Source organism: Hylobates moloch, unplaced genomic scaffold, assembly GCF_009828535.3.
Source record: "Hylobates moloch isolate HMO894 unplaced genomic scaffold, HMol_V3 SCAFFOLD_9, whole genome shotgun sequence".
NCBI classification, from domain to species: domain Eukaryota; kingdom Metazoa; phylum Chordata; class Mammalia; order Primates; family Hylobatidae; genus Hylobates; species Hylobates moloch.
In genome coordinates, this window is record NW_026652284.1 from 3,126,914 (window position 1) to 3,151,973 (window position 25,060).

General features: G+C 53.1%; 1 protein-coding gene across 3 annotated transcripts; it reads left to right on the plus strand.

Annotated features, from left to right (window-relative positions):
• The first annotated feature begins 3,693 nt into the window (after window positions 1–3,693).
• CCDC27 (coiled-coil domain containing 27) lies at window positions 3,694–25,060 on the plus strand. Of its 3 annotated transcripts, XM_032758707.2 has the most exons (12): window positions 3,694–5,019; window positions 6,311–6,437; window positions 7,965–8,075; window positions 9,231–9,388; window positions 13,455–13,604; window positions 14,799–14,891; window positions 15,291–15,657; window positions 15,889–16,019; window positions 18,742–18,819; window positions 19,427–19,639; window positions 22,288–22,392; window positions 23,913–25,060. In XM_032758707.2, exons 1-12 carry the CDS (start codon window positions 4,702–4,704, stop codon window positions 24,033–24,035), a joined length of 1,974 nt encoding a protein of 657 aa, XP_032614598.1. In that variant the 5' UTR covers window positions 3,694–4,701; the 3' UTR covers window positions 24,036–25,060. The 3 variants fall into 3 exon arrangements, with proteins under 3 accessions (XP_032614598.1, XP_032614593.1, XP_032614595.1); XM_032758702.2 differs by having other exon boundaries at window positions 15,291–16,019; XM_032758704.2 differs by lacking the exon at window positions 23,913–25,060 and adding an exon at window positions 23,749–23,866 and having other exon boundaries at window positions 15,291–16,019.

The window sequence follows — 25,060 nt, forward strand, 5'->3', positions numbered from 1 at the left end:
CTGGCCCACCCACTCCTTGCTCTGGGAAATGAGGACGCAGCAGGAGATACCTGTAGCTAACACACACACACCTTGCCCCCTGCGATGGCCAGACTTCCAGGGCTGCCTCGCTTCCCAGATACATTTTCTGGTGCCACTTGTAGGGTCCAGCCCTATGGGGCTTAGCGGGCGTTCTCCCCGTGTACAGAGACGAGAGATTTTAATAAATAAAGGCACAAGACAAAGAGATAAAGAAAGCAGCTGGCCCCAGGGACCACTACCATCAAGATGCGGAGATCGGTAGTGGCCCCAAACGGCTGGGCTCGCTGATATTTATTGCATACAAGACAAGGTGGCAGGGTAAGGAGGGTGAATCTTCTAAGTGATTGACAAAGTGAAGCAAGTCATGTGATTACAGGATAGGGAGCCCTTCCCTTTTAGATAGGCGAGGCAGAGAGAGAAGGCAGCATAAATCAGCGTTTTCTTCTCTGCACTTATAAGAAAGATCAAAGACTTGAAGACTTTCACTATGTCTTCTATCGCTGTCTACTATGAACTTCAAAGAGGAACCAAGAATACGGGAGGAGCATGAAAGTGGACAAGGAGTGTGACCATTGAAGCACAGCACCACAGGGAGGGGTTTAGGCCTCTGGATGACTGCGGGCAGGCCTGGATGATATCCAGCCTCCCACAAGAAGCTGGTGGAGCAGTGTGTTCCCTGACTCCTCCAAGGAAAGGAGACTCCCTTTGATGGTCTGCTAAGTAACGGGTGCCTTCCCAGGCACTGGCATTACTGCTTGACCAAGGAGCCCTCAAGTGGCCCTTATGCGGGTGTGACAGAAGGCTCACCTCTTGCCTTCTTGGTCACTTCTCACAATGTCCCTTCAGCACCTGACCCTATATCCGCCGGTTATTTCTGGGTTGTATTAGTAATGCAACAAAGAGTAATATTAAAAGCTAATGATTAATAATGATTGATAATTGTTCATTATATCTAATTTGTATTATGACTATTCTTATTCTAACTATTTTCTTTATTATACTGAAACAGTTTGGGCCTTCAGTCTCTTGCCTCGGCACCTAGGTAATCCTCCGCCCACAGCCACTGGCCTGCATTTAAGCCAACTCCAAACATACCGTCTAGATCTGGGGGAAATCTAGCCATTTTCACATGAAGTGACAAGATGAGAAGCTTTGATTTGTTTGTATAGATTGAATGTCGGTCCCAAGATAAGCTTTCTATTTAATATTGGCTTCTCTATCGATCAAATAGTCACCATGAGTTTCTGTTAACTGAACCAGAAATTTACTTGAGTGTTTTAATAGACGAGGAGTCTGTTGAACAGCGTTTCAGAGACCAGTGTAAAAACAAAGCATAATACATGTGATTTTCAAACATGCCGGACCTCAGGCCAATGTGACAACATTTCCTGTGGTCCAAGTCCCCAAAACGATTAGAAATTCATATGGAAGGCCGGGCGCGGTGGCTCACGCTTGTAATCCCAGCACTTTGAGAGGCCGAGGCGGGCGGATCACGAGGTCAGGAGATCGAGACCACGGTGAAACCCCGTCTCTACTAAAAATACAAAAAATTAGCTGGGCGTGGTGGCGGGCGCCTGTAGTCCCAGCTACTCGGAGAGGCTGAGGCAGGAGAATGGCGTGAACCCGGGAGGCGGAGCTTGCAGTGAGCCGAGATTGCGCCACTGCACTCCAGCCTGGGCGACAGAGCGAGACTCCGTCTCAAAAAAAAAAAAAAAAAAAGAAATTCATATGGAAGACTACAAAATAATCACCAAAAGAGAAATTGGCAAGGCAAGAATTCCTTCTCAGTATTTGAGGCTGGTAAAAGTGCTTTATTTCTTATTAAAATACAGTATGTGTCACTTAATAACGGGGATATGTTCTGAGAAGTGCATCATTAGGCAATTTCACCATCCTGCAGACGTCATACCGTGTGCTCACACAAACCTACGTGGTTTACAGCCTAGTCCACACCTAGGCTATATGCTATACCTGTTGCTCAGGCTGCAGACCTGTACAGCATGTTCCTGAGTACTGCAGGCAGTTGGAACACAACGTATGTGTGTATCTACACATGTCTAAACACAGAAAAGCTACAGTGAAAATACACTATTAGATTCTTTTTTTTTTTTTTTTTTGAGACGGAGTCTCGCTCTGTCGCCCAGGCTGGAGTGAAGTGGCGCAATCTGGGCTCACTGCAAGCTCCGCCTCTTGGGTTCACGCCATTCTCCTGCCTCAGCCTCCCGAGTAGCTGGGACTACAGGTGCCTGCCACCACGCCCAGCTAATTTTTGTATTTTTAGTAGAGATGGGGTTTCCCTGTTTTAGCCAGGATGGTCTCAATCTCCTGACCTTGTGATCCGCCCACCTCGGCCTCCCAAAGTGCTGGGATTACAGGCATGAGCCACCACGCCTGGCCAAAAGACAGTATTAGATTCTTAAGAGACTACCATTGTATTGGTCTGTCATTTGGTCTATCATTAACCAAAATTTCATTATTCGGTATATGACTGTATATGTCAAAAATTCAAATATATACTAAGCTTGTTTTGTACTTTTTAGATGCAAAAAACTGAAGAGATTTTTGGACGATAAATATTTTTTATAGTCATATTGGAAAGGATGGGGTCATAAATTTCTGTAGGGAAAAGAGAGATCAGATTGTAACTGTGTCTATGTAGAAAAGGAAGACATAAGAAACTCCATTTTGATCTGTACTAAGAAAAATTGTTCTGCTTTGAGATGCCGTTAATCTGTAACTTTAGCCCCAACGCTGTGCTCACAGAAACATATGCTGTATTGAATCAAGGTTTAATGGATTTAGGGCTGTGCAGGATGTGCCTTGTTAACAATTTGTTTGCAGGCAGTATGCCTGGTAAAAGTCATCGCCATTCTCCATTCTCTATTAACCAGGGACACAATACACCGAGGAAAGCTGCAGGGACCTCTGCCCAAGAAAGCCTGTCCAAGGCTTCCCCCCACTGGGACAGCCTGAGATACGGCCTTGTGGGAAAGGAAAGACCTTACATCCCCCAGCCTGATACCCATGAAGGGTCTGTGCTGAGGAGGAGTAGTTAAAGAGGGAGGTTGAGATAAGAGGAAGATATCTATCTCTTGCTCATCTCTGGGAATGGAATGCCTCGGTGCAAAGCCAACCATTCGTTCTATTCTGAGATAGGAGAAAACCGACCTGTGGCTGGAGGTGAGAAATGCTGGCAGCAATACTGCTCTGTTACTCTCTGCTACACTGAGATGTCTGTGTAAAGTGAAACATAAATCTAGCCTATGTGCACATCCAGGCACAGTACCTTTCCTTGAACTTATTCATGATACAGATTCCTTTGCTCACGTTTCCCTTCTGACCTTCTCCCCACCATCACCCTGTTGCCCTGCCACACTCCCCTCACTAAGATAGTAAAAACAGTGATCCATAAATACTGAGGGAACTCAGAGACCAGCGCCGGTGCAGGTCTTTGCATGCTGAGAGTGCCGGTCCCCTGGGCTCACTGTTCTTTCTCTATACTTTGTTTCTGTGTCTTATTTCTTTTCTGTCTCTCATCTCCACCTGAAGAGAAATACCCACAGGTGTGGATGGGGCAGCCCCCCTTAAAATTTCCTTCAGTCAGCAAGCAGAGAAGCCTTTCTTCCCACTCAGACCCCAGTCAAGGCTTCTGAAGGTAGGAGTTTTGTCTTTCCTTAAATAGATGTCTTGAGGTAGGCATTTGAAGCCTGGAAAATCATTCCCAGGGGGTCAGGCTTCTCTGTCTCTCTTCTAGGTATTTCTTGGCCAAATGGTTCTAATCCCAGAGCCCACCCCCTAAACCTTTTTTTTTTTTGAGACGGAGTCTCACTCTGTCGCCCAGGCTGGAGTGCCCTGGCGCGATCTCTGCTCACTGCAAGCTCCGCCTCCTGGGTTCACACCATTCTCCTGCCTCAGCCTCCCAAGTAGCCGGGACTACAGGCGCCTGCCACCATGCCTGGCTAATTTTTTGTATTTTTAGTAGAGACGGGATTTCACTGTGTTAGCCAGGATGGTCTCGATCTCCTGACCTCAGGTGACCTGCCCACCTCGGCCTCCCAAAGTGCTGGGATTACAGGTGTGAGCCACCGCACCCAGCCTAACATTTTCTAATACAATTACTGTCTGCAAGCCAGCATATGGAGACAGATTTGAGCTGGACTCCTGTGTCCTTGGGAGCTGACTTTTCTTTTTTTCTTTTCTTTCTTTTTTTTTCTTTTTTTTTTTTTTTTTTGGAGATAGGGCCTCACTCTGTAGTCCAGGCTGGAGTGCAGTGACGTAAACACAGCTCACTGCAACCTTGACCTCCGCAGGCTCAGGTGATCCTCTCACCTCAGCCTCCTGAGGAGCTGGGACTACAGGTGCACGCCACCATGCCTGGCTAATTAAAAAAATGCTTAACTCCTGGGCTCAAGCGTTCCTCCCACCTGGGCATCCCAAAGTGCTGGGATTACAGGTGTGAGCCACCACACCCATCCCAGAAGGCAACCTTCAATATTGAGCTTTGATCTTCTCAAAAACCTGGTGTCACAGCACTGGCCTCCAGCGCATCCAGCCGCGGGCCCCTTTTGCTCAATAACGGTTTCTATGGAGACATCTGTGATGCCACCACTGCTCCCAGGAGCCCACAGGACCTGGAGCTCTGGAAGCTGATCTCCTCCCACTGCACCAGCCAGCAGGTTCATGTTCAAGGCCATCTTCCCCTCCACACCCCAAGCCAGGCTGAAGAGAGATCCACGGGAAAAGCCGGGCCTGTCCTCATTCAGGTCCACATTCAGGAGACAAAGCTCACTTGGTCTTTGCGTCCCACGCCTCATGTCACCTAAGGAGGCCAGCCCGTCTGAAAGGCACAGTTCGATGTCCAGCTCGATGACCAGGGCCCTGGTGCTCCTCCAGAGCATGGCCAGCCGGGACACCCAGTGCCCAGAATGGAAACTGCACCAAAAGCCACGTGTGCTCAGCAAGTCGGTCCAGACCATCAGCTGCTACTACAGGAAGACGGTATGGGGTCCCAGGAGGAGGGCTGCCATAAGCCTTGAGGTGACCTGTTTCTCCTCCTCCCCAAGGGCCCGTAGAGCTGTCAGCCCACAAAGCATTCCACAGGCCTTCTGGTGATGGGTTACCAAAGGGAGATTCCAGGCAGGCAACGAATTGAGCGCTAGTGGTGGAAAGAGCCCTGCAGTCCTCTCCCTTTCTGAAGGGCCTGGTGCCTTAGTCCCCACATGCCACCGGCTTCTTCTGGGTTAGCTGCTTTGGGCCGGTCCTCCCCTCTTGCAGACCTTGGCTCCCAGTGCCTCTGGTTGGCCAAGGGGAGAAGATGCACAGTTTGCCCCAAGTCTCCCAAGGTGCATCTTGAAAAGGAGAGTGAAGGTGAGAAAATGTGGAAGGGCACCTCAGCCGGACAGGTGCACTGTGCCACCATGTATTTGGGGAGCCCGAGATGGTCACCCCGGCTCCTGGCAGCTTCCTGGGTGAATGCATTGCCTGGACCTAGTGGACTATGGTTTCTTTTTCTCTTTTTTTTGTTTTAGAGACGGAGTTTCACTCTTGTCACCCAGGCTGGAGTGCAATGGCACAATCTTGGCTCACCACAACCTCCACCTCCCGGGTTCAAGTAATTCTCCAGCCTCAGCCTCCCGAGTAGCTGGGATTACAATGTGCCACCACGCCCGGCTAATCTTTTTTGTTTGTTTGTTATTTTTGTATTTTTAATAGAGATGGGGTTTCTCCATGTTGGTCAGGCTGGTCTTGAACTCCCAACCTCACGTGATCCGCCCGCCTTGGCCTCCCAAAGTGCTGGGATTACAGGCATGAGCCACCATGCCTGGCTGGACTATGGTTTCCAAAGTGGGTCTGCATGGCTCTTGCTGAGCATCCAGTGTGCTGGAGAGGGGACAGAGGGGACACACTGCTGCAGCCTGCACACACGAAGGCCCTTTCAACCCCAATGGGAGAGTGGCTTAGTGCCTGTGACCAGCAGCATGTGTGGGTGGTGGGGGGCCTGTCTGTGAATCTCAGCCGGCAGTCAGGCAGAAGCAGGGCCCCCATCTGTCTCGGCTTCAGGATCCCTAAGAGGCTCTCGGTGGGCAGCCAGGGCTCCAGGACCAGGGGGTTGTTGTGGGCAGGTCTCTGGGGAGGCCTGAGGGGTGTGGGGTCTGCGTCTACATACTGCCCATAGGCACCTGCCACTGGGGAGATTTGTGATGGTTTAGGGAAACAGGGTCTGCCCTTGGATGGGCTGGCCTACAGTCAGGGGCCTTCCGCGCCTGCCTTATTTTCCCCGCTCTGCCAGAGTGAACCCAAGGATGCCGTCAGCCTCACCGGCTTCATGTCCGAAATGGAGGAACTTCGAACGGTCTTCCCCACGCGTCCTGACTGCCCCCAGTTCAGCACCAGGGCCACATCCATGTCCCACTGTGGTAAGAGCCCCCCACCAGGACCGCCTGTGAAACTGCCTGTCAGAGTCGAGGGGCCGGGGGAAGCCTTCCTGCACCCTTCAGCCTGGGAGCAGCCACCAGAGTTGGCCTCCACAGTGGCCCCAGCTGCTGCTTTTGAAATCCGCCCTGTGCGCAGGGAGCCAGGGCAGCAATGCAGCTGGGGGTGGAGGGAGGCCTCCTTCTCCTGGCCACTGTGGTTATGATTTGTCTCCCCAGCCTTCTTGCTTTTCTATTGTTTCACCCACTAAAAATTCAGTAGGGTCAGGGGCTAGGGGAGTGGAAATGGTTGAAGATTCTGGAAGCTTCAGGAAAGAACCCCATAAAGCCAGATAGCTCATTAGGGACAGTGCCCCTGGGGAGCCCTCGCAGCCATCCGGTCCAAGCCCCTCACTGCTCTGATGAGAACAGGAGGCTCGGAGCAGGCAGCTGCCGAGCTCCGTGGGCACCTGGGGGACGCTGCCCAGAGCCAAGGCTTCATCCCAGCATCTGCTCCTGGACCTGGACTGGTTCCATGTCCCCACACAAGACACCATTCTTAGGGATGGCGAGCTTGAGCTACATTCCTGTGACCAGTAGCAAGGGTGGGGTGGGGGGTGGGGGAGGGGGTCCCCTGCTGTCCACGAATCTCAGCCGGCATCAGGTAGAAGCAGGGCCCCCACCTTTCTAGGCTTCAGCCCCCGCTGCCTCAGCAAGAGGGTCTCCGCGGCGGCCAGGGCTCCAGGACCAGGCATTGTTGTGGGCAGGTCTCTGGGGAGGCTGAGGGGCCACACAGTGTCCTGGGCGTGGGGTCTGCGTCTACATACTGCTCATAGGCACCTGCCATTGGGGCGATATTTGTGATGGTTTAGGGGAAACAGGGTCTGCCTTGGATGGGCTGGTCTGGAAGCAGGGGAGCTTCTGTTCGACTTTTAGGAGGCACGTTTTTACCAAAGGAAAGTAGGGTCTGCTCCTCCGGGGGAAAGGGGGCATCAGCTACAGAAATTCAGCCACACTCGGGTCTGTTGAGGTGGAGACACCAGGGCAGGCAGGAGGATGAAGCCCACCCTTTGGTTCAGCCCTTGCTCAGTCCCATGCATCCATTAAAAAAAGCCACCCGTAGGTCGGGTGCGGTGGCTCACGCCTGTAATCCCAGCACTTTGGGAGGCCGAGGCGGGCGGATCACGAGGTCAGGAGATCGAGACCATCCTGGTTAACACGGCGAAACCCCATCTCTACTAAAAATACAAAAAATTAGCCGGGCGCAGTGGCGGGCACCTGTAGTCCCAGCTACTCGGGGCTGAGGCAGGAGAATGGCGTGAACCTGGGAGGCGGAGCTTGCCGTGAGCCGAGATTGTGCCACTGCACTCCAGGCTGGGCCAAAGAGTGAGACCCCGTCTCAAAAAAAAAAAAAAAAAAAAAAAGCCACCTGTGCCCCTACCTGGTGTTTAAGGATAAATAAGAGTCTGCCCTGGAGATCTTGGGGCGACGAGACCGCAGCAGTCACCAGATAGCATCTTTAACACTCTGCAGGTTCACCCACTGAGGCCGATTTGTCCGGAGAGATTGACAACAGCTGGGAGACCTGGAGAGGCACCCAGGACCTGTTCTTGGGCAGGCAGGGCTCGGACACAAACGTGGACGGTGAGGGAGCCCCAGGGCCTCTGCCTGCACCTGCTGGGCCCCTGAGCTCGAGGCCTGCTTCTTGCAGGGTCACTGCTCATGCCCTGTGGAATTCCCTCCCAGGACTGCCTGTCTCCTGAGGACTCACACAGAAAGGCCCCCAGGCTCCCTTATGCAGAACTAGCCCTGCCTTCCCTGACAGCTTAGGCTGCAGTCCCCCCAGGACGGTGGCCCCTTGTCTTTAGTAAAAATCATAGTTGAAAGTTTTGTCCCCTTGGCCTTTACCCAGAGGCTGATGGATGCATCCCTCACTGTGGGTAGAGACCCCCCAGGACACTGCCCCGCAGACAGGTGTGCCTGTTTCCATTCACCAAGAGGAAATTCCCAGCAACGTGTCTCCTTTCTTGCCTTAACTGGAGGAAACCTAGAGTCTGTAGTGACCAGCTCCCCTCGAACTCAGGAAGGTGGAGAATCTCCTCCCTCCCCTCAGTTTAAAGATGGAGAAACTGGGCTAGGCGCAGTGGCTCATGCCTGTAATCCCAGCACTTTGGGAGGCCGAGGCGGGTGGATCACAAGATCAGGAGTTCAAGACCAGCCTGGCCAAGATGGTGAAACCCCGTCTCTACTAAAAACACAAATTAGCCGGGCATGTGGCGGGCACCTGTAATCCCAGCTACTCAGGAGGCTGAGGCAGAGAATTGCTTGAATTTGGTAGGCAGAGGATACAGTGAGCTGAAATCATGCCACTGCACTCGAGCTTGGGAGATAGAGTGAGACTCCACCTGAAAAAGAAAAAAAAAGAGAGACATGGGAAAACTGAGGCTCCAGGAGGGGACAAGCAACCAGGTGTGCAGAGACAGCATCAGGATGACCCCCTCGTCCCGACTCCCAGCTCTGGCTCCTTTGTCCTGGGTGTCTTGGCCCGAGCTTTCGCACCTTCCTTCACTCCCTCAGCACGCGCTGTGCTGGGTGTGGGTGCCCCATCGTGTTCACAGCAGCACCACACTGTGTCCTCAAAATGAGGGTGACAAGAGTTAGGAGACAGATCGGAGTCCATCTGGGCAGATAGGGGTTTCCGAGGGAAGTCTCAGAAGGGTGGACGTCATCATCGAAGACGCCAGAGGAGCTCAGCAGGGAGGGGTCTCGTTTCTCATTTGGCCTCTGTTGTCGCCACAGGGCACCTCCTTCCCTTCAGTAAGAGCATCTGCGAGTTCAATTACTTGCGGAAGGGGAGCAAATCCCAGACTTTGAGTCCGGTCACCAGCAGCTCAGTCGCATCTCAGAGCTGCCCGAGAAAGAGGACGCCCTGGTACCTCTCAGTCATCCACGAGAAGGTACTGGTGGAGGGGGTGCAGATCCCAGCCCCCTACTCCCTCGCTCTGCGTCCGGCTAGGAGGACAGCCCTGCTCCCTGAGAGGCTCTGGTTCTAGTATCTGGTTAGCTGCATCAAGCAGGTCCCCATGGCCTAAAATGACCTCCAGACACCCTGCTTTGACAAAGCTCCTCACCCCTGTCCATCCTCACCCCAGTGGGTGGCAGTTACGCCGGCATGGAACTCAGACTCACCGGCACGCATGACCTCCAACCATCCACACATCTTTGCACCCACAGACTCTGCTTCAGAGAATGTATTCTAAATAATAAAAATCATAACAGCAATAACCAGCTTGATTTATGTACAAGTTGATTCATTGTAGTGTTTTTTAATCTATAAGAAAGACTGACCTATATTTTCACTGTCTTGTAATTTCCTCATCAAATTTTAGTATCAAAGTTATTCTGGCCTCATTAAAATGAAAGAAAGAAAAGGCTGGAAAACAGTTCCTTTTTTCTCATTTTCTTTTCTTTTTTATTTTATTATTATTAGTAGTAGTAGTAGTAGTTTTTGAGACAGGGTCTCGCTCTGTCACCCAGGCTGGAGTGTGGTGGTGTGATCCCGGCTCACTGCAGCCTCGAGCTGCCTGAGCTCAAGCAGTCCTCCCACTTCAGCCTCCCAAGTAGCTGGCACTACAGGTGTGCGCCACCACACCTGGCTACTTTTTGTATTTTTGTAGAAATGGGGTTTCCCCATGTTGCCCAGGCAGGTCTCGAACTCCTGGGCTCAAGTGATCCACTCGCCTTGGCCTCCCAAAGTGCTGTGATTAGGGGTGTGAGCCACTGCACCCAGCACCTTTTTTCTTTTTCTATTCTCTGGAAGAGTTTGTATATAAGATTGATGTCATTTCTTCCTTGAATTCTGAAGAATTCGCCATTGAAGGTGTCTGTGTCTGGGGATTCCTCACAGGAGCACTCTTATTTTATTAATTTATTTATTTTTGAGTTGAAGTCTCACTCTGTTGCCAGGCCGGAGTGCAGTGGCACCATTCAGCTCGCTGCCACCTCTGCCTCCGGGGTTCAAGCAATTTTCCTGCCTCAGCCTCCCAAGTAGCTGGGATTACAGGCATGCACCACCACACCCAGCTAATTTTTGTTATTTTTAGTAGAGACGGGTTTCACCATGTCAGACAGGATGGTCTCGATCTCTTGACCTCGTGATCTACCTGCCTGGGCCTCCCAAAGTGCTGGGATTACAGGCGTGAGCCACTGTGCTCAGCCTTTATTTTTTTAGAGAAAGGGTCTTATTCTGTTGCCCAGGCTGGAGTGCAATGGCACTATCAGAGCTCACTGCAGCCTCCATCTAAAGGGGCACTTTTATTTTTTAATTTGTTTATTTAATTTATTATGAGACAAGGTCTCACTTTGTCACCCAGGTTGGAGTACAGTGGAGTGATCCCAGCTCACTGCAGCCTTGACCTCCCAGGGTTCAAGCAATCTTCCCACCTCAGCCTCTCGAATAGCTGGGACCACAGGCACACGCCACCATGCCCATTAATTGTTTTCATTTTTTTGTAGAGATGAGGTCTCTCCATGTTGCTCAGGTTTGCCTCGAACTCCTGAGCTCAAGTGATCCTCTTGCCTCAGCCTCCAAAAGTGCTGGGATAGCAGGTGTGAGCCACCGTACTGGGCCCCCTACAGGAGCAGTTTTAAAAATCACAAATCAGGCCAGGCACAGTGGCTCACCCTTGTAATCCCAGCACTTTGGGAGGCTGAGGTGGGTGGATCATGAGGTCAGGAGTTCAAGACTAGCCTGGCCAACATAGTGAAACCCCATCTCTACTAAAAAATACAAAAAAAAAAAAAAAAAAAGCTGGATGTGGTGGCAGATGCTAGTAATCCCAGCTACTTGGGAGGCTGAGGCAGGAGAATCGCTTGAATCCAGGAGGCGGAGGTTTCAGTGAGCTGAGATCGACCCACTGCACGCCAGCCCAGGCGACAGTGCGAGACTCTGTCTCAAAAAAAAAAAAAAAAAAAATCACAAATTCAATTCTTTTAAAATATATCCAGATTTTCTTTTTCCTCTAGTTTCAGTTTTGGTGTTCTGTGTTTTTCTAGGAATGCATCTATTTCACATAAGATTTTTTATGTATCAGCCTAAGGCTGTACATAGTACTATCCTTGATGCAGCGTGGGCAGGGTGGGGACGGCCTCTGTCTCAATCCCGACGTGGCTGCCTTGTGCCTCCTTTCTTTTTCCCCATTGGTCTCATTGGAGTTTTATCAATTTTAATAACCTTCTCTTAGAATCAGCTTTAGATTTTGTTGATTTTTCTCTAGTGTCTGTTTCCTTCTTTCTCTGCATTCTTTTGAAACTGGTAAAGTTTTGATGAAAATTATGGACATGAGTCACAAAATGTTGGCGAGTTGGTGCAGGGCACAGAGGCATGGGGGGAGTCATATGATTGAATGGAGACACAAGGGGGCTTGCCAGTCCCAGCTCCTGGGGGTCCATGATATTCATTTTGTTTATTCCTGCAACTCTACCTGGACATTATCATAGATTTCACTGCTTTAAGAGTGTTCCTACCCTTTAACCAAGTAATTTCATTTCTGAGAAATAGCCTGAGCATATCATTAGCCAAGAGTCAGGCATATGCTGATGTTATTCATGTAGGCAGCAGGGAGGGGATTTACCAGCTCATGTGTATGAACCATCCAAGGGAAGGGTTGCAGGCTTGGCTGCCTCCAGGAGCTCTAAGGGGCTCATCAGGCTTTTCTTTATCTCCTCTCTGCCTTCGTCTGGGCTGTCATAGATAAACTCTTCTCATTTGGTGGCAAGAGAGCCACCTGCAGCAGCAAGTTTGCAGCTGGCATTGTGTAAACTCGGCAGCTCCAAGAGGTGATCAGATCTCCTTTCCAGCAGTCCTTGCACTATTTTGAGACATGTGAGTGTCTCGGGACCATGGCCAGGGTGATGAAATGTGATTTCTGCACTTTTTTTTCCCTTTAACTTTGTATTTCAGGCATAAAGTGGTAAGAATCCATACTACAAAGATTCCCATGTATGTTTCCATTCCCCAAATGTTAAATGTGGCCACATTTGCTTTATCCTTCTCTCCCCTCTCTCCCCCTTGCTCCTCTCTCTCTCGCTCCCTTGCTATATCATAAATTTTCACACCTAACTTTATTCCTTTTCTTCTACTTTCTGTAGGATTAATTTTAGTTCTTTTTCTGAATTCTTGACGTAGATACTTGGGTCATTGATTTTCCATTTTCCTCCTGGTATATGCATTTTAAGGCTATAAATTTGTCGTTAATCACAACTTTAACTGCGTCCCACGAGCTTTGATGTGTCCAGATGTTCCTTATCAGTTTAAAATGTTTCTAGCTTTCTTTGTGATTTCTTTTTTGACCCATTGGCTATACAGAAGCCTATCACTTACTTTCCAAACATTTAGGAGACTTTCTAGTTATCTTTCCTTCCAGAATATTCTGGTGGGATCATTTTCCTTCCACCTGAAGAACTCCCTTCAGTATTTCTCTAAGTTCAGATCTGTTGGTGACAGATTCTTTCCATTTCTGTTTGCCTGAAAACACCTTTATTTTTGTCTTTAATTTTGAAGAATTGAGGGAGTTGAGATCCTGAGAATGAAAGTTTCAGAAGTTTCAGGAGCTCCCCGACAAGCCCCTAGGGAAGCTTGGAGGGTGTTGCCGGTTAAGTGTGGGGGCCGCAAAGAAGACTGGCATCCTGTGGTATAGTGGGGTGCAGGGACAGACCATGGGCCAGATCTGAAAAGGAAGCTGCCTTGCAACTCCTCGGACGAGGATTTAGGATCTGCTCTTAGGACGGGTGCAGAGGCGCTGGAGGTGCCAGGCATGGCTGCAGTAAAGAGCTGGCACATCTTGGTCTCTAGATGTGTAGAGCTAGCTCTTTACCGCAGTACACATCTTGAAATCCCTGGGAACCTGGGGTTTTGGGGTCCCAGGACAGCAGATCTGCTCCTCCTGGGTGGGCTGGAGGCAGGTCAGGGGAAGAGTGTGTGGCTGCCTGGCCCACGGGGGCTGCCCTTGGTTTTCTGCCCAGGATCACTGCCTGTCTGAGCTGGAGATACAGGTTCAGAAGAAAGACGAGGAGATCCTGCTGCTCCAGGAGGAGAGGGAGGCCCTGAAGACGCAGCTGAAATGCCTCCTGAAAGGCAAAGGCCAAGAGACATCCATGTCCCCAGGCAGGAGGGTGAGCCAGCCCCAGCGGGGCACAGTGCAGAGCTCTAAGATGGTTGTTTTCAAAGCGTCCAAAGCTGCTGGTGACACATAGGCCCCTGGCAAACCCCCAGGCCCCCTGGATCCTATCAGGTCCTTGCTGGAACACGGACTGGTTCTCAGGGTTCTGATCAACAGGCAGGGGAGAGGCGAACAGAGGCACGAAATGACAAATGAGAGCCATGCGCTGATGCAACAGGCAGGGGAGAGGCGAACAGAGGTGCGAAATGACAAATGAAAGCCATGAGCCGATGTCTAGGCACCTGCACCTGGCTTCTGACTTGCTTTCTGAATGGGGCAAGGCACGATGCTGTCTGGGCTCAGGGTCCTTATCTATAAAATGAGGGCTGAGCTCACCTCTGAAATCCTGGGGCATGGAGGCCACCGTGCAGGCGGGTTCCCCAGGCCTGGCTCTGTGCGTAGTGGGCAGTGGCAGCTTGCACTACCCTGCCCTGGCTGAGAATCCCTTCTCCCCACTCTCTGGCTGTGAGGCCCCCTGTGAGGCTGGGCATGGGGTTGGGGTGGGGGTGGGGATGCAGGTGGGGATGCTACCCCACCTCTAGGTGTGGGCAGAGGACTGGATGAGGCAGGTTTGTGTTGTGCCCAGGGGTGGTCACCTGATCTTCCTAAGACCTGATTTCTTTCATACCTGAGGAGACAGCCTGAGTTTATGCTGGGGGCCAGAGATGAAGCAGGGACCGGGGGAAGGCCTCTGACCACACTGACTGCCTAAATGCCTCAAGGGAAGGCTGCCTAGACACATGGGGCTGGGGCAGAGAAAGGCGGCCAGCCAGGGGCTTCCACTCTCTGTCCTCCCCAGGCTGCTGGGTGGGTGTCTGAGGGTGGGGCATCCAGGCAATGACATGCACAGTGGGTGTATCTAAGGCTGGCTCCCCAACTTCCAAGGCCTTGTCCTTTACTGCAAGGCCACTTGCTGGAGGCTGCTGTGGAGGTGCCTAGAGCCCTTCTGCCCCCCAGAGCTGCCCATCTGCAGGTTCCTGTGCCCTCCACTGCCACAGCACCCACATCCCCCAGCCCCTTGGCAGGAGGACGCAGGTCCTCTCCCCAGACATGAGAGGCCGCTGTCCCTTCCAAGACAGGCAGTGGTCCGTCCCTGGGGTGCGGCAGGAGGGGCTGGAAAGCTGAGGGTCCCATGGGTGTCTTGCAGGAGCAGCTCTCAGATGCTTCGCTGAATCTGGACAGGCTTAGCCTCCTGAAGGCCTTCTCCAGAGATGAGGAGGAGCTGCAGCACCGGCAGCAGGTGCGGGCCACCTAGAGAGCAGGCACACAGTGGGGGACCCAGGCCCAGGAGCCACCTATGCTGCTTAACTAAGAGGCCCAGGCCCCAACTGTCCCTGCTGCAGCCCTGACCTGGGGTGCCCCCACTCCAGGGGAGCAGGTGAGGTGGGTGGGTCGTTAACCCCCTTGAAGGCACAGGTCAGGTGCAGTCTCCTGACAGAGGGAGGAGGACCCGTGACTGAGGCTGCAGTGCCTGGGCCACTGTTGGTGACCTTGCCAGGCAGATGCTCCCCCGCTCCGTGGACCCTGCGGCAGCCCGGAAGGAGGCGCCCTCCCCGGTGTCCCCGCCATGAGCATTAGAGCCCCCCGCCCTGGGGGTGCCCCGCAGCCCTGCCTAGCCCCTGCCCTACCCATCTCGCAGATGCAAGAGGAGTCTCCGGCACCAGAGATGGGCAGGGAGCCGGACCTGAGAGGCGGCGAGGAGGACGAGGGCCCAGAAGGGGAACCCAAGGGGGCGGAAGACACGGGTGCCAGGGGAGGTGTGAGCCAGATGGGGGCCATGCATGAGGAGGGAAGCGAGGAGGAGGAAGAGGAGGAAGGGGACAGGGATGAGGACTCAGAGGAAAGAGAGCTGCTGGAGGAGGAGGAGATCCCCAGGAGAAGGGCCTCCTCCCTGGCCGAGTCATTTGAGGAGGAGCTGCTGGCCCAGCTGGAGGAGTACGAGCAGGTCATCCTGGACTTCCAGTTCAACCTGGAGGCCACCAGGACCAGATACTCCCTTGCAACAGGTAGGACCTCGGCGGGGGGCACTGCGCTTTGGCCACTCAGTGGGTCCCCGCCCAGGAGCTGGGACGCCCAGACGCTGCCTGCTCTGGTCAGTGAGCTGGAGCAGGGGCAGGTGTCAGCAGCCTCACCCAGGCTGGCAGTGCCCTCCCAGCTGGCGAGGTGGCCCGGCCCTGTCCTCCTGTCCCTCACTGCCCCTGCTTGCTCCCGCTCACCGCCTCTGCCTCTGTGCCCAGGAGTGATTGCGTCTTTACAACAACAAGTGGATTTCCAAGAATCCCAGCTGCGAAAGATCAATACGGAAAATGAGATGCTGCAGAAGGAGCTCCGAGAGCGGAGGCAGCAGCTACAAGCCATGACCGACAAGGTGGCCGTGCGCTCAGTACCGGCCTCTGCTCCATGAGCACGGGCCCCAGGCTTCATTAACCCCCAGCAGCTCGGGGCAGGCGCCGCCCGTCCCATCTACTGATGGAGACTTTGAGCCTGGGGCGTCCAGGCAGCTGGCCCAGGGTTGTGCGGCTGATAGCGGTCCCACTAGGATTCCCCAAGGTGTGTGGGAGGCTGGAGCCCATGTGCCCAGCCACGGCTCTGCCCTGCCCCTGGGCTGGAAGCACATGTCCCTGTCTCCTGAGCCGCTGTGCTCTTGGCCGCTCCTCGGGCATCTCCTGCCCCATGAGTCCTGAGGGTGAGAATGCTCTATCCGTGCTTAGAGAGACTGCTACTCCACTGAGCCCACTCTTGCCGTTTCTGTTAAGCGTTTTAGTTTTCATTCTTATCAAAGTTATTCGTGCATATCGCTTAAAGAATCAAATAGTTCCACGAGGCCTGTCATGAAAACCAGGAGCCTCTGACCTCCTTCCTCTCATTTGCCCTCTCCTAAGGCATCATTTTAAATTCTTCCAGCACATTCTTTATGAATCCATCTCCATATCTCTAAATAGCATGCTCATAATGCCCATTCTAGACTTTTCTCCATCTTAACATTATTTAATGCTTCCTTTTTTTCCTCCCCTGCCACCGCCCCGAACACACACAAGGGCAGCCTTTCCATCCACCCTCCTCCCCATATCATTCTATCACAATCAATGTTGCACTGACATCATTAGGACAGTCATTTGTCTCACACACACACACACATAAATAAGTTTTACATAACAGTACTAAGATTCATAAACCACAACTTTAAAACTGCTGCATCCCTTATCTTTTGCTTTCTTGCCCTCTTCACTTATTTTTGGTGGAGCACCTCCTCCACTAGTTTTATCAAAAAGGATAAATGAGGCTGAGTGCAATGGCTCACACCTGTAATCCCAGCACTTTGGGGGGCTGAGGCAGGTGGATCACCTCAGGTCAGGAATTCAAGACCAGCCTGACCAACATGGTGAAACCCCGGCTCTACTAAAAATACAAAAATTAACCAGTGTGATGGTGGATGCCTGTAACCCCAACTACTCAGGAGGCCAAGGCAGGAGAATCACTTGAACCCAGGAGAAGGAGGTTGCAGTGAGCCAAGATTGTACCATTGCACTCCAGTCTGGGTGACAAGAGCAAAACTCTATCTCAAAAAAAAAAAAAAAGGATGAATAGGGGTAAAGTTTTGGGGACAGGATATGTGGATATGTTGGCAAATGTCCTTACTCTACACCCTTGTAACATCTGGGTTGGATATAGCATTCCTGTTTGAAAACCCTTTTCCTTCAGCATAACCATTCCTCTGTTGTCTTCCAGGTTTGCTGATGAGAAGTCCAAAGTCGTTCATGGTTCTTTGTGGGTTGGTTGGTCCTCTCTGGAAAGTTGTAAGATTCTATCTTTGCCCCAGGTGATCTGAAACCTCCCAGAGTTGTGCTTTATTGAGGGCGTGTTTTCATCTGTTGTACTGGGCACTCAGCGGCCATCTGGAAACTCATGTCCTTTAGTTCTGGAATTTTCTTTGGTTTTTTTGGTTTTTTATGTCCTTCTCTCAATTATTTGGCTATTGGACCTCCTGTCCTGCTCTTATTTTATCTGTTATCTCCTCCTTTTTGTCTCCTTGTCTTTTACAGATACTTTCTAGATTTCCTTAACTTTATCAACAGCTCTTGAGTTTTCATTTCGTTATAATATTTTACTCTGATATTCTCTGAATGTTCCATTTTTCTTTTTTTGAAGCACACTCTTGTTTGGCTTCACAATTGCAGTATTTTCTCTTCTCTTGATGACGGCGTTCATCATAGTGTTAGTTTTCTAACTTCTTGCACCACTTCTATTTCCTACAAGTTCCTTTTTAAAGTTTGCTTTTGGTCTCTGTCATTCATCTGAGAGCTTTGCTCCAATGTTCAAGTTGACTGGACTCTGAGCACACAGGTGACCACTCTGTGCTCCCTGGCAGAGCAGTGTGCTTTGCTTTGGCATTTTAATGGAGAGTTTCTTTTCTTTTCTCCTTTTTTTTTTTTTTTTTTTTCTGAGATGGGTTCTCACTCTGTCACCCAGGCTGGAGTTCAGTGGTGTGATCACAGCTCACTGCAGCGTCAGCCTCTCCAGAGTCATGTGATCCTCTCGCCTCAGCCTCCTGAGGAGCTGGGACCACAGGCACACGCCACCATACCCAACCATGTTTTTATTTTTTGTAGAGATAGGATCTATGTTACCCATGCTTCTCTCAAATACCTAACCTCAAGTGATCCACCCACCTCAGCCTTCTAAAGTGCTGGGATTACAGGTGTGAGCCACCGCACGTGGCCTAGGGCTCTTCATTTCTGAAATAACATTCCACCAATCATCCTCATTTTAGCCTCCATGTTTAGAAGAACCCGGACCAACAATGTCTGAGACTTTTGGGAACTCAAGTGTGAATTGGGCTTGTTTTCTGCTTTTCCTACTGCCAGCTATTTGGCTTTCTTGGATCTGGGATGTCAGATACCACTCAGCCACCTTCAAACTCTCCAAAATATTTTTAGTCCTCTTTCTTCTGCTCTTCTCCCTGCCTTCAATAGAAATCCCGCTGCTATTATTTTAGGGAGCTTTGGGGAAGGAAAAAAGTTAGATGTCAGCGTTCAGTCTGTTATCTAAACCTGGGAGTCCCCCAAGCCAACCCTTCTGTCTCCTTCCAGTTCTCCAACCTCCGAGAAGATAAGAAACACCAAGAGATGATGGGGCTCATTGAAAAGGACAACCAGCTCCTCCGACAGGTGACAGCCTGGGTGTCGTTAAATGATCAGCTAGGCCACTGTTCTTGCTGTAAGTCCCAACACAGCGAAGGGCAAGACGGGGCTGGAGCATCTTCACAGCTGAGCCAGGGCCCCTTCGGTAGCATGCCACTCGACACATCTCTGCACCCCATGTCCACACAGAAGGCTCCTCCCAATTGCTGGGTCCAGACTGGACTGGAGGGACCCAGCAAGCGTTGCCGGCCTTTTTTTTTTGAGACAGAGTCCTGCTCTGTCACCAGGCTGGAGTGCGATGGTATGATCTCAGCTCACTGCAACTTCCGCCTCCCGGGTTCAAGCGATTCTCCTGCCTCAGTCTCCCAAGTAGCTGGGACTACGAGCACGTGCCACCACACCCAGCTAATTTTTGTATTTTTAGTAGAGACAGGGTTTCACCATGCTGGTCAGGCTGGTCTCGATCTCTTAACCTCGTGATCCACCCACTTCAGCTTCCTAAAGTGCTAGGATTACAGGCGTGAGCCACTGCACCTGGCCGCCGGCCATCTTTTAGGGAAAAGTGGATGGGTACCACATGTACTCAGGTTGGGCGAAATGACCCCACCACTTTATTCTCCCTGGCTGTCTCCAGCAAGTGTCGAAACTGGAGAGAAAGCTCACCAAGCGGGACCGCGTCATCTCAGAGTTGGACACCAAGGTCAGCCAGCTGCAGGAGCAGGTGGAACTGGACCAGAACCACCTGCAGAGGTGGAAGCAGCTGCAGGAGGATTTGCAGAGCAAGAAGGAGATGATTCAGCAGGCGGAGCAGCACGCCCGCGTGGCCCTGGAGAGCTCCCAGTCCAGGGTATGCCCAGCCTTTCCTCCGGAGGGTCTGTCCCAGCAGCTGGTGGCCAAGCACCCGGGCCCCTGCCCACCGCCCACCGAGGTAGAACCGGGGTCTGAGTACAATGGGGCTCGGGCTGGTTCTGCCGTATACACCAAGAGGATGGAGTGAGGGTGCGACGGAGCAGCCCGGAAATGTTCGTCAATGGCGGTGGTGGGCAGAGCCCCGTGGGCAGGGCTGCGGGTCTTGGGTTGCATTGTGAAGGGGTTGGATCACTGGCTGGAAAGGAGAAGGGCACCTGGATAGGGAGGCATGGTGTTGCCCCCTTGTCTCTGAGTCATAGCGTGCTTGCTGGGCCAGGCACCATTCTAAGTACCTTCTTGGTATCAAAGTCATGTAGCTCCTTTAACCAAACTGCGAAGTAGTTAGCATGATCCTCACTTAATAGACAAACGGGAAAGGATGAACAGTCCCCCGGACACCAGACCTGCTTTGCGGTGGTGCTGGGCTTTGGCAGTCTTAACTGCAGGGCCCCACTGGGGCATCATATTAAATGTGAGCAAGGCCAGAGTGCACCCTGCTTGTGAGGGCCCCGTGCCAAAAAGGAAATCAATAAAGAGCTGACTTTTTTTTTTTTTTTTTTTTTTTCCTGAGACAGGGTCTTTCTCTGTCGTCCAGTCTGGAGTGCAGTGGGGTGACAACAGCTCACTGCAGCCTCGGCCTCCCAGGCTCAAGCCGTCGTCATCCCACCTCAGCCTCCTGAGTAGCTGGGACCACAGGCATGTGCCGTCATACCCGGCTAATTTTATTTTATTTTTAATTGTTTTATTTTATTTTTATTTTTTGAGACGGAGTCTCGCTCTGTCGCCCAGGCTGGAGTGCAGTGGCGCAATCTCGGCTCACTGCAAGCTCCGCCTCCCGGGTTCACGCCATTCTCCTGCCTCAGCCTCTCCGAGTAGCTGGGACTACAGGCGCCCGCCACCATGCCCGGCTAATTTTTTGTATTTTTAGTAGAGACGGTGTTTCACCGTGATCTCGATCTCCTGACCTCGTGATCCGCCCGCCTCGGCCTCCGAAAGTGCTGGGATTACAAGCGTGAGCCACCGCGCCCGGCCATACCCGGCTAATTTTAAAAACTTTTTGTAGAGACGGTCTCACTATGTTGTCCAGGCTGATCTCGAACTCCTGGGCTCCAGCAATCTGCCTGCCTTGGCCTCCCGAAGTGTTGGGAATACAGGTGTCAGCCACTGTGCCTAGCCCTGACCTTGATTTAGAATCCAAAATTAAGCAAAGGTCAAGGTCATGTATGGAGGCTTTTGAAGTCATGTGCCCACCAGAAATGCCAACCGCAACTCAACTGCGTCCTCTTTCCTGCTTGAGCCCGCCTCCTTCTGGCTGGGTCAGACGGAGGCACCCCCCACCCGCCCCGGTATCCCTTGATAAAACAGTTTGGGATCCAGCCGTAGTCCTGGTGAAAGTGTTAGACCAGAGGCGGTCTAGGTGTGTCCATTTGTGCGCCAGCCTGCACTGACCTGGTCGAGCCTGGAAAGCTGAGCTGAGAATATGCTGAAGCTAAGTCTGGGTGAGCAGGAACTAGTGCCAAGCCTGATGGTGAGGCCCCACGGGTGTGGGGAAGTGAGGCTGGACACCCCGGGTAGCTGCCAACCTCTACCCTGGGGAGGCACCCCCAGTACAGAGGCCCAGCCCCTTGTGACCTCAGGACCTCCAGCACCTGGCACAGTGTTTGTACAAAGCGGGCACTCAATAAATACTGGAAAGAAGAAAAGGATTCCACTCCTCACACAGGCCAGGGGCGCATGACATTCCTGCTGTCACTTAAACCTGTCCAAGCAGCAGTGTGGACATGCTTCCACTCGGAGGCAAGGCTGAGCCTCTTGGGCCCAGCTCCCGTTGGGCACCTCTGCATTGTCAGGGTTTCTGGACAGGGAACTGGTGCTGAGCATGCCGCATAATTCGAGGGGTTCCTGTCTGAGGCTCCTGAGGTGCAGACTGGAGGGGTTTCCTCTGCAGCTTCCTGGGAGGCACGATTAGCTACCTCTGGGGAGGTGGCTGCGGGTGTACAGGCAGACAAGGATCTTCACGGCAGCAAAAGACTAGAACGCCTTCCGGGTCTGTGCGCAGGGGCCAGGTTCAACGCTGCCGTCCATGGCACAGACGCCTCCTAGTCAGCATGGAAAGGAGGAAGCGCCAGCAGCGCACTGTTAAATGCCTAAAGTGAGAGTGTCCCCAAGGACCAGGAAGTCCGCTCACTGCAGCTCCCCCGGGCAGTGGAGGATGGTCCAGGGGTTACGTGCGGCTTCTGTACTATTTTGGTTTGTTGGTTTAAAAATATATATATGTGTGTGTGTGTGTGTGTGTGTGTGTGTGTGTAGGTTTTACTTTCCAATTAGAAAAGCCCAACTGGTGTAGGAGAGTCTTTGGGCTTTGGGGCTGGGCCGCACAGGGTCAGGGGTTGGATCCGGCACCTCCTAGCTCTCAGACAGTCCACACTGACTTCTCCGGCCCATTTCCAGTTTCTAAAGCCATGAAAAGTGAGGGTGAGCTGTTCTTTCCTGGCCCATAAAAATTAAGGTGGTGGGGGGTGCAGCCCACCGGCCAGGCGCCTTCTTGGGCAAAGGCGAATGATGGTGTTGTCCCTTTGCTCATAGCTCGAGAGGTTAAGGAATAAGATCATCCAGGCCACCTTTAGCATCTCCGGGACCAAGTCCTGGGCCAACGAGATCTCTGACAATGACATCCTGGAAGCCCTGCAGGTATACCCCTAAGTTCAGCTGCCTCCATCCGGGCCCCATCCCCCCAGGCCAAGGCTGTGGTAGGGGGTTGGGGGGCCTAGGTTAGATTCAAGGGACTCTGTTCTCATCCTACCTGTGTCACCTATTCACCTGGACCCCAGGACCCTCCTTTCTCTCTGCTCAGGCAGAGGGGATCAAATCATCCTAAGGCGGGTGGGGGCATGGCACAGGAGTCTTAGCTACTCTCAGCGAAAAGGGAGACGGGCATCAGTGACCAGCAGTAACCGCCACAACCCATCCTGAGCGCTGTGGAGAGGGGACAAGCCGCTCAGATCACGAAGATTCTCCCGCAGCAGGAGCCCAGCCCCGGCTTTGTCCAGCTTGGTCCCCTCCGCTGGTATCACCACCCACTGATCCAGGGCCCTGGTGCAGACCCTCCCACCCCGGCCACAGCCTCCTAGGCTCCTTCCTGACCAGGGGTCCCCACGCAGGGGCCTCGGAGAAGTAGAGGGGTGTAGGAGAATTCAGGCCTTGGGGTCGCTGGGCATGGGGGGGTCACCATCCACCAGCTGGGGGCCACACACTCACTTCTCTGAGCCATAGACGCCTCCCTCTGTGATGGAGAGCGCATGCTCACCTGCAAGGTGTCCTAAGACTCAGAACTCTGGGAGCCGGGCACCGGCTGTGGCTCTGTATGGGGCCCTGTGCTACCAAGGGGTCCCCTCTCACCAGGAGCTGCTTCTGTTCCCAAGACCCACACTTCACCCTCTGGGGCTGCCCTTAAACTGCAGTGTGTGCCCATGACCTTCCAGCACCCACGTTCCTGAGGCCTGGTTCCCTTCCTCTGCAGAGTGGTGGGGGGGGCCTCGCAGTGCCTTTCCTGCAGAGCTGTAATGTGGAGAGAGGTCTCTGCAGCCTTGGTACTGTTGTCTGGGAGAGGGGAGGAGGAAGGGGAGAGAAAGAGGAAGAGAAGAGGGAAGACAGAGGATGGAGGGAGTTATTTCCACCGCACAGTAGCCAGGGAAGAGCACCTTTGCTTGCTTGCCGTAGCCTGACACGAACCAGCAACAGCCCAGAGAGGAAAATGGAAGAGAGGTGGGGACAACATTCCCTCTGTACAGGACAGAAGGGACTTGAGGGACAGACGTGATGACCTCAAAGATCTCTAGGAGTCTGGGGCTCCTCACAACTCTAAGAGGGCTGAAGAGGGGACTTAGTGCAGGCTTCTCCGGGCTGGTGGTGTGCACCTGCCCCCGGCTCCGCATTCTGTGACTTCACTTACGTGGCTGAAAATCAGTCGCTGTGGGAATATTCCCACCACAGAAATTGGCAACGCCACAAAGCCAAGCGTTGTTTGCTTTTTTCTCCCCCCTGGAGAGCCGGTTGTAAGTATTCACCAGCACACCCCTGCTGCAGTGAGCCCCTCTGGAGGAGGAGGAGAGGATGGCGTCCCGGGCAGCTGGCATGGACTGGGCAGACCGGCCTCAAAGCCAAGGTGAGGAACTGGGAAGGCCACCTCGATGGCTGTGTTTCTTGTGTAGAGAATTATCTCAGAGAGAAGCGACTACTATAATCAGCTGAAGCAGAAAGGCGTCAAAGTGCCCCCCCTGCAACAGTCAGAGGCCTTCCTGACCAGCAAATCCAAGAAGGGGACCTCCAAGTAGGCCCAGCCAGGCCCCCAAATACTGTCAGCCCAGCAGAGGCCGGGGCCCAGCTCCAGAACCACCCGCCCCCACCATGCGTCCTGCTCTCAGACTCAGAATTAAACCCCGGTGTTGACACTGTCCCACCTTTTTCTTCTCTGGGATCCACGCGGGCGCCTACTCTCCTCTGCGACCTTGAGCTACAACGACACTCCCCATTCCAAAGCTCACTCACTGGGAGTCAGCACACCAGCCTGTGCCCCTAGCTCCTAACAGGTCCCCTTGAGGCACCAGGCTGCCAGAGGCCTGAGCCGGGGTGTCCACCCAGCTCTCAGCACAGACCTCATGCCTACTGAGCAGAGGGGGTCTGTGACCTTCTGCCCTGGGGGCTCTCCTGGCTGGGGCACTCTCTTGCTGGAGGACCCCTCTGGAAGATGGTGAGGGTGGGGGGGCTCTGTTCCCATCTCCCCGCTCCTGGAAGGAAAGCTTTACGGACGAGAACTGTGGTCCCTGACGCTTCCCCAGCGCCTCGCAGGCTCTGGGAGCCTGAACACATTCGGAAGGGACTCTCCCTATCGCCCTTCTCTGCTCCCCACCCACACCTGCTTCCCTTCCCGCGCCGAGCACCAAGCGTGGGCCACGTGCGGGCGCCACGCCCCTCAAGCCCCGGAGGAGGACGGTCCCCGCGGCCGGGTCTCCGATACCCAGGATTCAGGCCCAGACGCGCCCAGAGCCTCTCGCAGTCTCGTCGGCGCTGCAGCCGGGTCCCCGCGGGGCTGGGGGGCTCCTGGCGTCGGAAGGGCTCCAGCAGGGGTGAAGGAGGTAGGGGACCCTGAAGGCCCCAAAGGCGGGCCATCTGGGGACAGGAAGTGCAGCCCTCTGCAGACCCTGCCTGGCCCCCTGCAACCTCCTGGCCCCGGGGCTGGGCGGCGTAGGGTCCCGGCCCCTTCCGGACGAGGCGTCTCCCAGCCCCACTCGCCCCGCTCCCAGTCCCTTCTGGACTAGGTACCTCCCCGCTGCTGGCTCTAGCCCTTCCCGGCATGGCC

Excerpts from the sequence above, each read along its gene's own strand:
- CCDC27 (XM_032758702.2), top strand. The coding sequence starts at position 4,702 with ATGTTCAAGGCCATCTTCCCCTCCACACCCCAAGCCAGGCTGAAGAGA. Across the intron at positions 6,438-7,964 it reads CACATCCATGTCCCACTGTG|GTTCACCCACTGAGGCCGAT; the intron begins GTAAGAGCCCCC and ends AACACTCTGCAG. Across the intron at positions 19,640-22,287 it reads TGGAGAGCTCCCAGTCCAGG|CTCGAGAGGTTAAGGAATAA; the intron begins GTATGCCCAGCC and ends CTTTGCTCATAG.